This window comes from Phalacrocorax carbo, chromosome 1 (genome assembly GCF_963921805.1).
Source record: "Phalacrocorax carbo chromosome 1, bPhaCar2.1, whole genome shotgun sequence".
NCBI lineage: Eukaryota > Metazoa > Chordata > Aves > Suliformes > Phalacrocoracidae > Phalacrocorax > Phalacrocorax carbo.
In genome coordinates this window covers 55,291,934-55,302,734 of record NC_087513.1, presented here as the reverse complement: position 1 = coordinate 55,302,734, position 10,801 = coordinate 55,291,934, and the positions used below count along the sequence as shown (strand labels likewise).

General features: G+C 52.5%; 1 protein-coding gene across 4 annotated transcripts; it reads left to right on the top strand.

The window, feature by feature from the left end:
* Positions 1-1,611: 1,611 nt before the first annotated feature.
* SERHL2 (serine hydrolase like 2) lies at positions 1,612-10,784 on the top strand. Of its 4 annotated transcripts, none has more exons than XM_064453140.1 (12): positions 1,612-1,733; positions 3,134-3,368; positions 3,440-3,553; positions 4,648-4,689; positions 5,435-5,454; positions 5,657-5,731; positions 6,533-6,642; positions 6,915-6,994; positions 7,353-7,387; positions 8,142-8,215; positions 9,610-9,703; positions 10,007-10,784. In XM_064453140.1, the coding sequence occupies exons 2-12, from the start codon at positions 3,221-3,223 to the stop codon at positions 10,121-10,123; spliced, it is 909 nt and encodes a 302-aa protein (XP_064309210.1). In that variant the 5' UTR covers positions 1,612-1,733; positions 3,134-3,220; the 3' UTR covers positions 10,124-10,784. The 4 variants fall into 4 exon arrangements, with proteins under 4 accessions (XP_064309210.1, XP_064309216.1, XP_064309202.1 ...); XM_064453132.1 differs by having other exon boundaries at positions 1,618-1,733; positions 8,139-8,215; XM_064453154.1 differs by lacking the exon at positions 1,612-1,733 and adding an exon at positions 2,208-2,297 and having other exon boundaries at positions 8,139-8,215.
* The last annotated feature ends 17 nt before the right edge of the window (positions 10,785-10,801 follow it).

Sequence of the window (10,801 nt, the reverse complement as noted above, 5' to 3'; positions counted from 1 at the left end):
GTCTCTTGCTTTTCACTTTTTGTGATCAGGCACCCACCTCTGACAGCAGTAGGAAAGAAGCTGTAGATGCTACTGTGGCCGCTCTTCCTCCACATGGCTCCCCAGCGCTTGTGGTCTTCTTTCCCACTCCTCCTCCATGGAGGCCTAAGGAAAAACAACACACTGGACTTTCCAAACCTAAAAGAACTTATGTTCTGATTTCCCTTCTAATGGCTCACCTGGAGGGGAGGTTGTGAATTGCATAGCTCTCGTTTCTTCTCTGTGATGGGTCCCCAAGATTGCCTTTCAACTGCTGAGGTGCAGAGCCAGGATGAGTTTGAGTTAGGCCGGAGAAACAGGGTTGTAAGATTCTATGCTGGTTTCTTGTAAGCCTCGCAGGCTGTTCTGAAAATGTATTGCGTAATTTAGGAGACTGATGTGCTGAAATGAGCGGAGTTTTGAATTACCAATATAAAAATGATTCCCTAAGAACAGACATTCATTCTGCTCTCTCTAACTGTCCCATTGCTCACAGTGCGGTTTGATTTTGCTTCATTTGACTTCTAAGTCCTTGACTGAAGGGGAATGGTTGTGGTCTGCATCAGGCCTGGCAGACTGTGACTGCTGGAGGGGACGCGGGCACCAGCGAGCAGCTTTCCCAGCCGTACTCGGGTATTGACTCTCTCAAAGCCTGGTCTCTGCAGCCACCTCCTTTCTGGGCAACTAATGAGGAAAACTGTGTAGAAACCTCTCTGCCTAAGCAGTATCTGTTTTTGCAGAAGAGTGGAGCGGCTAGGGCAGTGCTGTCTGCTGTTTATCTGCTGCAACCTAGCCTGCAGTAGGGTCAGTTCACTGCAATGGGTCACAGTATGCAAGAGTGACTCTCGCCCCTGGAGCAACACGAATCCAGCAAGCGTTAGAGTTCAGAAGAGTTTCTCCATCAGAGAGCAACAGAAGTTCAGTGCTGGTGTCAAGCGCTGAGCCTGTTTGATTTCACTACAATGCTCCTGGGTCACAGTTAAAACATCTCACACTGCGATGCTGCAGTACAGGCGGTTTTCGTTATCAGTGATGTGTCTTCTGGAGGTAGTCACGGACACAGCCATACATCCATGACTTCGACTCCTCACAGGTCCTTATGATGCCCCGTAGGTTGACCACAGCTTCAGACCCCATGGATGTCATTAACTCCTCGTTACTCTGACAGAACACAGGTTCTGCACAAGACACTGGCTACCTCCTCACACCTCCTCCCTGCCCTGGGCACTCAGGGGAGAGCTTCCAGGAGCTGGGTCAGGCCAGGGGCTTCAAGGACTAGCTGGAGGAGGTGGAGGCTGCCATGGTTTCATCTGCTTGCACAGGGAAGAGGTTTGGGGATCTGAAGAAGGGGGCAGGCTGGGTTGGTGTGACTGGGCTTGGGGGAGGAACAAGGCCAGGAGGAAAGCAAGTAGGAGCAGTGGGGTAACCGGGAAGCGCTCCCCAGGCAGGGGAGGCCGCGCTGTTCTGCCCCCACCACCCCGTTTCCCAGTTGGACCCCCGGTGCCGTGAGGTAATGAGAAAAGACAAAGATGGCGCCACTCCCACCCCATCCCTCAGCCCGTGGCGGCCCCAGGCCGGCAGAGCGGCAGCAGGCGGAGGCCCGGAGCGCCCAGGGGAGGCGGGGTGCAGGGCGGTGCAGCCGGCCCGGCCCGCCCCGTCGCCGGGCTGCGTCCTCCTGCCGCGGCCTTGCTCTGCCGTCCCGGCCGGCCGGAGCGGTAGGAAGGGACCGGGGCGCAGCGTGCGGACGGGCGGGGTGGAGCGGGTAGCGGGGCCGGGGCTGCCGCCAGCAGCTGCAGCGCTCCGGGGCCGCTCTCGGCGCCGGGAGGGGGCTGGTCCCCGGGCAACCATTCCCCGGCGCCGGGACCAGCTGCTCCAGGGCGCCCTGAGGCGAAGGCCCGGGTGTAGCGGCCCTTTCTGCCCGGCTGGGGAGACCCCCACTGCCCCGGAGGCAGGGCGCACCCGGGGCTGGCAGCCAGGCTCTGCCAGGAGCCCAGGTCGTCAGGCAAGTCTCCGAGGAAAGGGCAGGTCCAGTGAGGGCAGCCGGGGTCAGACACAGCCCCATGATCAGCAGGCAGGCCACAGACCTTGGGGCTAGGGCATTGCTGCTGGAGACCAGCAATCCTACAGCATTGTGGGGGCTAGTCCTGGGCTGAACTTAAATAGGCTCATGGGCAGGAGGGAAAGATGTGGGGAGGCCTCAGGTCATTGGGGCCTGTAAGTGCTCTCAGGGCCCTGACAGCAGCCTCCCCTCTCAGCCCACCTCCTCACACCTGACAGAGGTGTGGGCCCAGGAGGGACTTGCTGTAGAGTTATTTAATTGCTGTGGGGTTTCAGGGCGCTATTTTAGGGAGCAGAGACCTGAGACAAGTCACTGGGAAGGGGATATGGCATGAAACACTTAGGATGGGGATAGTCAGGCTGCCCATAAGGGGCCCCAGGGGTCAGAAGGGCTTGGGTGTAAAGGGGAGACATTCAAACCACCAGATCCCCAGAGGCTGGGTAGTACTGGGGGGTTCACCCAGGAGCCTGGCTCAGTGATTGCCAGGCAGATCAGCAGTGATGAGACAGGTTTGAGGTTGAAGAAGTGCCTGGCAGGTTGTGGACCTGTATCCCAGGCAGGGTCCCTGGCCCTGACAGGTGCACAGGAGGGTAGCAGCAGTGACATGCGGTGTGGAATACAGCCAGCTGCTCTCTCAAAGGTGCCGACTGGTGGTGTGAAAGAGGGGAAGCACCAAGGTAAAAGAGGAGAAGGTGCTAACAGTCTAGTACTGGAGGGAGCATCTTTATTCCCAAAATTGTTTTTTTGGTCCAGGACAGGTGCCTGGCTGGCTGCAGCTAGTTGGGGGAATTCTGTGTGGTTCCCTCTTGCCAGATCTCCTGTGCCTTCTGGTTGGGTTGCAGCTGCTGCAGAGACACAGAGAGGAGGGTTTCTCCTGTGTAGGGAAAGCTTGTTTCTTCCTGGGAGCATTGCTAGTGTGTGCTGGGAGGAGGATTCCCCAAACAGGCAGACAGGGATGGCAGCTTGGGATGCTGAATGGGGAGCTATAAATCAGCAAGCTGCTAATTAAGAACATAGGAGGCTGGTGAGTTACTAAAGATCTGTATTACTTTCCAGAGCTCTGGGCCATTAACAAAATCCCTGGGACCTACTCAGAGCACGTGGCCCTCCAGGGACATCACGTGTGAGCACTCTATTTTGGGCATGTTCTCAGAGTTGAAGTTCCCTGTGCCCTGGGGTCACGTGGCAGCCAAGGCCTGGGGACCTTTGGAGGGACGCCCTGTGCTGTGCTTGCATGGCTGGCTGGACAACGCCAACACCTTTGACAAGCTCATTCCACTGCTCCCCAGAGGTAGGTCTGGTTCATCAGGATGGTTCTTGTTGTGTTGCAGGGCTGCACATCTGATACTTTCTCCTTTTCAGATTGCTATTATGTGGCAATGGATTTTTCTGGCCACGGTTTGTCATCCCACCGACCTGCAGGCTCCCCCTACCATTTCCTGGATTATGTGAGCGATGTGCGCCGGGTGGTAGCAGGTGGGTGGTTGAAGGGACCCTTGAGGGGATGTTCATGCAGGGGGTGCTATATTGCTCCTGCTCTTCAGAACAAGTAGGCAGCATTTACTCCCAGGAGAGGCATTGGTTCCCTCTGCTTCTACCCAGCCTGATGTTAGCTGGTGCTTTGTGACCACAGATTGAATAAGCATCCCTCTTTCTCACTGTTTTGCGAGAGGAAGAAACAGTAAGCTGAGGCAAGTGTTTCTACACTGAAAAGCATTAGTGGCAAAGTCGTGACGCAACTAAATAGTTTTGCCAGACTGGTTTTTTGTAAGCAACCAGTGACCTCTAACCAGTTTTAGGTGTAAGCTGGAGACTCTTCTGGTCCTCCCCGATGGCAGGTTGCGGCTTGCTTTAGTACCATACAAAGAAATCTGGAAGGCAAGGTGTCTTGAGCTCCTAACAACTCCTGATCTAACTGCCCATCTGTATGCTAATCGTGCAGGAGGTTGTGGCATGTGCAGTTTTGCATCCCTCATTCAGTATACAAAGAGCCTCTAGAAGTTCTTTGTCATGCCAGAGGGTAAAACGTCTTTCAGTGAGGTATATTTCAGATGGGCAGCACTAATGAAGCAATATTTTCCCATAAGCTTCTCGGAGTGTCCCAAGATGGGCTGAGGAGCCTGATGTGCTAAATGGTGCAGAGAGCTTTCACTTGGAATAATCATACTTTCCTCAAGGCAGTGGACCTGGCTCTGTGTCCTCATGGCTTTTGCAGAATGCCCTGCAGCGGGATACTCTGTCAAGGCCTCTCTCTTCCAGCAGATGCTGCCCAGTCAGGCTTCTTTGCTTACTGCCAGTCTAATGTCTGGCAATGAATGGGAATTTGCTGTAGTTTGCCATACAGAGAGAGCTTGAGAGCTGTGTGACTTAACTACCAATGAAACGAGGTGGTGGATGCTCTTTTTCTTTAAAACTGGCCTACTTAGCCACCTCATTTCTGGATTAGGAAGCAAATTAAGCAGTGCAAAAGCCCTCCGGGGAGAAGAGACCCGTGTTGGTAGAGAAGCAGCAAGATGCTGCTGCTCTGGTTTCTAATGCAGCACTGTCTGTTTTTGTCTGTTGCCACTTAGCCTTGCAGTGGAGACGGTTCACCCTGATGGGTCACAGTATGGGTAAGTGGCTCTTGTCCTTGTAAGCTGTGAGATTCATGGAAATAAGAGTAGATAATTAATTTACAAGACATGCTGCTAGGAGCTGGGTTGGAATATTTATTATATGGTGTCAAGTATCAGGTTCCTGCTTGAGTGATTCAAAAATCTGTGCCCTTGTTTGAAATGCCTCTGCTTTCAAGACCCTATAGCACGAAGAGTGGTAACAATCGCTGTGGGCCTTTCTGCCACGCCCAGGAGGGAACAGTAATGGGCAAAGAGGGGTGGTTTATGGCAGGAGAATTTGCAGCAGGCCTCCCTGGCTGGTCCCCACAAAGCCTGGGGACAGCAGGGCATTTCTTGGTGGGTCACGATGCTTGCTGAGAGAAACCAGACTCCAGGCTCTATCCCTCTGTGCTTGGGACGTGATTGGGTTTTGCTGCAATTTGGGTTTTGCTCCCCAGAGGTGTTCTGGCCACAGCTCACAGGACCTGCACATCATATTGTTTTAACTAGTAACTCCTCCCCAGCCGTTGCTGTCTAAAAGGAAGATGGGAATGGTGCAGGAGGGGGAGTCCAGCTGGCCACTAGCCTTGCTCTCTGCCTGCATCCTGCCTGCTGGGAGAGCTTTACTTTGTAGCTGGGGCTTTGTCCCTTGGTACAACATACATTTGTGCTTCTAAGGCAGCTTCTGCCATGGGGAAGGGGAGTTTCTGTTCCTTGGGGGGGGTGTCTAGTGCATGACTGAGTATGCTTCTTTCCTTTGCAGGTGGGGCTGTGGCAGGAATGGTGAGTAAAGTATCCTTTCTCTGTGGGGTTTGTGATTTCTACAGCTAGAACAACAAATGGGAGAACGAAGGGACACAGTGTGTGACTTGGATCTCAGGGGAGGAGAGGCCCTTCTCTGACCCCCTCTCCAGTATAGGAGGACAAAGACATCACTCAGTGCTCAGCTTTTCTCTTCCTCTTGTATTGTTTTACATCTCCTCAGTTCTGTTTCCTTTATCCTGAGATGGTGGACAAGCTGATCCTGCTGGAAAGTCTTGGCTTTCTGCTAGCTCCAGAGGTTAGATTTCATATGTCCTTCCCCTCCCTTTTCTAAATAAGAGATTTTTTTTTTCTTTCCCTCATTTGTTCAGAGAAAGCACTGATGTGACCAGTTCCTGGTAGGTCACGCAAGTCTCAGGGCTCTTCCTTTTGGCAGGCACAGATCTGCTCCTTGTTGCATGGACTATGATCCCTGCTTCAGGTGGCCCTTAGGACATACTTGGTAGAGCTCCACATCCTGCAGTCCCTTAGCACTGAAATTCACTTGTCTGTGCCATGCCCATGTCCGGGGGGAACTGGAACGTTTGTCCAAGCAACTGCCAGCCAAGGTTGCCTTTTTGCCAACAGCTTGTTGGGTGACCTGGGTGCAAGATTGGTGGATTTCTTTTTCTGTTCCTGGCAGGACATAAAGCTACATTTGCAGCCTGCCATCATTGCTACCAGATGCTACCAGGGGCTTTGGTTGACAGAAGTGGGGCAGAAGCCCAGGGTCAGAGAGGCAAAAGATACCATATTTCCTTTGTTCTTTTGGAGAGTTGTCCTGAACTCAAAAGTGAGGTATGAAGGGGTAGAAAAGATTGCAGGGGTAAAAAGTTACTAAGTTCTTTACAGCAGTGCTTAGCTTTCTGTTCCCACCTTACCTTTTAAGTATTGCTGTTCCCTTTTTCCCCAGAAATGGGCATTTTTAATATGATGTCCATAACTGGTACCAGTTATGAGGGATGCTGAAGGGTGAAATGCCCTCTTCTACCCTCTGTTAAGGGGTAAAACAATTCAGAAGTGAGGAGTTACTCCTGTTGCCTGCGACTCTTTATTTCAGGACACTGATGCATGGCTGAAATCAAAACGGATGGTGATTGACAGATTACTGAGCCTAGAGGCAAAGCAACAAACTCCCAAAGCACGGAGCCCCAAAGCAGCATTGCAGAGGTGGGTTCCCACCTGTCCTCTTCATTTGCTGCCTGCCCTCACCTTGGACAGAGTTACAGCTCCATGAACGAGAAAGTGAAACTGTCCCTGCGCTTCCTCTTTCAAGTCCCCTGGAATCTCAGCAAGACCTTTTGCTTCTGCTGCCAGAAGCTGCTGCTTCTTTCTGCTCTTTTCTGAAGCAGCCTGAGAGCTCACTGTCACCTTGTCATGCCATTTTCACTTCGCTTCCTCCCTTTTCCAGCAGAACAATCTCTCTGCCATGTCTCCCCCAGGCTCTTGGAAGCAAACACACATCTGACAGCAGAGGGTGGGGCAATCCTACTGCAGCGAGGAGCGACTGAGACACCCACTGGTAAGGGGCTGCTTGGAGACAGGGCTCATCACAGTGCTGGGCCAATGCTGGGTGTGGGAAGGGAGTGGTGCCAACTGCCATTGTCTTCCACAGGGTACAGGGTGCCCTCACTAGAAGTTTACACAGCCTGAATGGGAGCAATTAAGTCTGGAGGCAGAGCTGTCCGTTCCCAGCAACTGGGATTGGTGCTTGAGTCCTAGAATGGCTTCAGAAAAAAAAAAGTCCAAAAAAAGGGAAAATCCAAACTAATCCTATTTCTCTTGTCTCAAAGTCTTGGGCATACTCCAAAGGTGAGGAGGGGAGCAACTCGTGCTCCTGTGAGACATGAAAACTTTCTTGTTTTTTTTTTTCATTTCAGGGCTGGTGTATAACAGAGACATGAGAGTCCATACGGTGAGCATTGCTCTTCTGACATGCCCTCTGCTGCTCCTGAGCTTACAGAACTCTGAGATAGTGGAGACCCGCTCACTGCACCCAGGCCCTGCCTCCACCCAACTGTTTACTTTTTGCTTCCCTAATTCCCACATCTCTTTTAAATGCTGCTGTTAAAAGAGCCTGCACTCAATCATTAACTGACTCAGCTTACAGGGTCACTGGAAAATGTTACAGATTTTTTTAGCAGTTCCTCTGCCCCAGGGCCTCCTGGCTGCATTTTCCTGCCGTTATAACTCTTCAGGCAGCAGATGGATGGATGCTTTCGATCAGCTTCTTTATCAGGTCACCCATATAAGAAGGGGCAAGAGGGTGGAGCGAAGGCCTCACATTTGCTATTCTGACAGCTTTGTGCCATTTCTGAGCAAGTAGGGCCTCCTCTACCTGCACCAGAGCCAGAGTATTGTACTGTCTCCTTTTTAGTAAAAGGATTTTTAAAGCTTTTCTCTGCTATGAGATCATTCCCATATGTGCTGCATCCCAGCAGGCAGCATTGTTGGCAGCCCTGAAACACAGCTGGACAGAAGGAGCCTCTGCAGAGCCAGCTACTCTTGTGCGCAGCCTGGCTGCCTGTCATGTCCCAGCACAACAGCTTTGGGGCCGCAGCCACTTCTGCCTTCAATGCTGCTAGTGCAGCAGAGGTCAGGGACACCCTCTGCCCCCCAGCTGCTGTCTCTGACCTTTGCTGCTCTCTCTGTCTTTGCACCTGCAGCAGAATCGAGAGTCCTTCACAGTGGAGCAGTGTGTGAAGCTCCTGCTGAAGATTCAGGACCGTGTTCTCATCATTGTGTGAGTGAGGCATAAGCCAAACCAATATTTGCTGCCTCCCTACAGCCCTGGGTGAAGGGATGAAGGTTAGAAAGGAGACCTCTGCTACCCCCTCCTCTGCAGCAGCCACCCAGACCTTTGGGCCAGCCTCATGTGTGAGAAGTATTTCCTAGTTCCCCACCACTGCCCTGGGCTGGGAGGCTCCTGGAGCAGGCAGAGAGCAGCTGGCATATCCTCCTCCCAGCCTGGCCCTACATGTTCAGGCTGGGCCTCCCCGGTGTAAGACCGACCAAAGAAATGCCAGACCTGCTCTGTCTTCCCCACGCTCATGCCCTCACACTGCCGTCCCACAGCTTTCTGTCCCTTGGTGCTACAGCAAGGGACCATCCGGGCAAACACACCACCCTCCACAGCCCCGCTCCCTCTTGCTTTCTGCCTGGCCTGACTCTTCACCCTCAGTCACAGCAACCCCCTGCCCCCGTCCCCAAAACCTCTTCCCTGAGCAAGCAGGTGAAACCACAGCAGCCTCCACCTCCTCCAGCTGGTCCTGGAGCCCCTGGCCTGACCCAGCTCCTGCAAGCTCTCCCCTGTCGTGCCCAGGGCAGGGAGGAGCTGTGGGGAGACAGCCAGTGGCTTGCAGAGCCCCACAAGATGTTAAGCTGTTCAGGTGGGTCACTGGTTCTGTCAGTCCTCTGCATTTTTCCCCTTCTCCTTGGAGGGCAAGATGTGCAGGGCTCTAGCTACCCTGGCCTGTTTGGTGCTGTTAGAAGACTCTCTAGGAAATGAGAAGTGCTAGAAGTTGAGAAATGAAGCACAGTTTTGGCTTCATAAGAGCCTAAGGAGCTTCCTGCTTGCCTGGAAATGCAACATGGTGAGGATAAGTTCTCTAGGCTGTACAGAGTACATCCCTTCAGGGTGTCACCTTGTCCCATCACCTGCATCACGGTAGGACAGAATATGATATTAACTCTGCAGGAGGCCGCTAATGCTACCAGGAAGACTGCCCTGCTACTTCCCTCTCCAATCAGGGAGCATGGAGTGGGGAAAGGGGAGATGTAGAAGCTGGCTGGAAGGAAAAAAAAGAGCAGAAGACAGTGTGGGGGCAGGGAATGGTGCACTCAGACCAGTTAAAGAGCCATGCCTAGGGTGATACTATTTAGCCTGTCTCTACTCTGATACTACTAGCCAATTACCCAAGGTGTTAAACAGTTTTATAGGAAATAGCTGCTTAAGCCAAGCTGTGCAGTGCTCCTCTGACTACCATGCACAAGTCCGTAACCCTGCTGTTTGCAAGCAGCCTGGAAAGAGCAGTTGGGTCTGTCACCCAAGTCCTGGGGACACTCCTCCTGCCCAGGACAGCAAAGACAAACGGAGGCATGCTCCACGCTGTACTGAGCCTTGCTGTTGCTTTTCAGAGCACAAGATGGACTCTTGGTACCGCACAAGCTAGACAGCAGAAATCACTTTGTGAAAGCCCTACGGGAGGCGTTCGAGTCTACCCTCAAAGAGGTGAGAGCAAACTCCATCCTTGCATCTCCACTCTCTGCACCACCAATCTGGGAACATCAGCTAGGAAGCAAGATGGTCACCCCACTGGGTGATTTGTCCTGAATGGCACAGTTCTCCCATGGGGGGGAAGCCAACTTTGCCCCTGCTGCTGAAGTCCCAGTACTGCCCTCTGGACCCAGTTATTCCCTAGTCCTGCCATCCCTGTCCTGCCTCCCCCGGCACTGGCAAGTGCCACACAGCAAGCACAGCTTGCCTGAGGGAACACTTTCCTGGTCTGTATTTTCTTGTGTCCTCTCCCTCCAGCACATCCAGCTAGTAGAGGTGCCTGGGAGTCATTTTGTGCACCTGAACAAGCCTGAGGTGGTGTCTGGGTTCATCAGCGACTTCCTGACAGCACAGAATGCCAGAGCCAGGCTCTAGGAAGAAGGATCACTGCTGCAGCAGTCCAGGAGAACAGAACCATTCCTACCTCACATCCAACATCAGTTTCACAATATTCTTTCCTAAGCTTAGCTCACTGCAGGGTGGAAGCAGGTCTGCTGGGGTTCCCTGAAGGAGTGCTGCACAAAGCATCTCAGTTGTCAGAGGGAAAAGGAATCCTTGCTCCACTTCCAGCTCTGTGAGAACAGGTAGAGGCCCAGAGAGGCCTTCTCCTTGCTTGCTCCTAACTTGCACCCTGAAATGGAGCAGGAATACAGGCAGAGGTACCCTCTGTGGGAGCAGCAGCACCAGATGTAGCATGAAGAGGTAGGTGGCTCACCTTGCTTCCTCCCTGAAGATGGTGTCACTAGTCTCCTCCCGGGGTTAGACCTACTGAAAAAAAATAGAAAGTGTTCTGCTTCTCTGCTTACTTCCATGGGTACCTGAGTTCAGAGGGCCTCAGTGTCCCTGTTGTACTGAGACTTGCTGCTTGTTTAAAAATCAGCTTAAATAAGAGCTCACCTGGGCACAGAAAGCCATTTCAATGAGCTCCTAGGGAATGAGTCACTAATCCTTTAGCTGAGCAGCTGGGAGAACTAATAATAATGGAAAAGTTGGCAGAGATTAGTTCTGTCTTTCTAAATAAAGATTCATCTCACAATGTTAATTGTCTTTTTG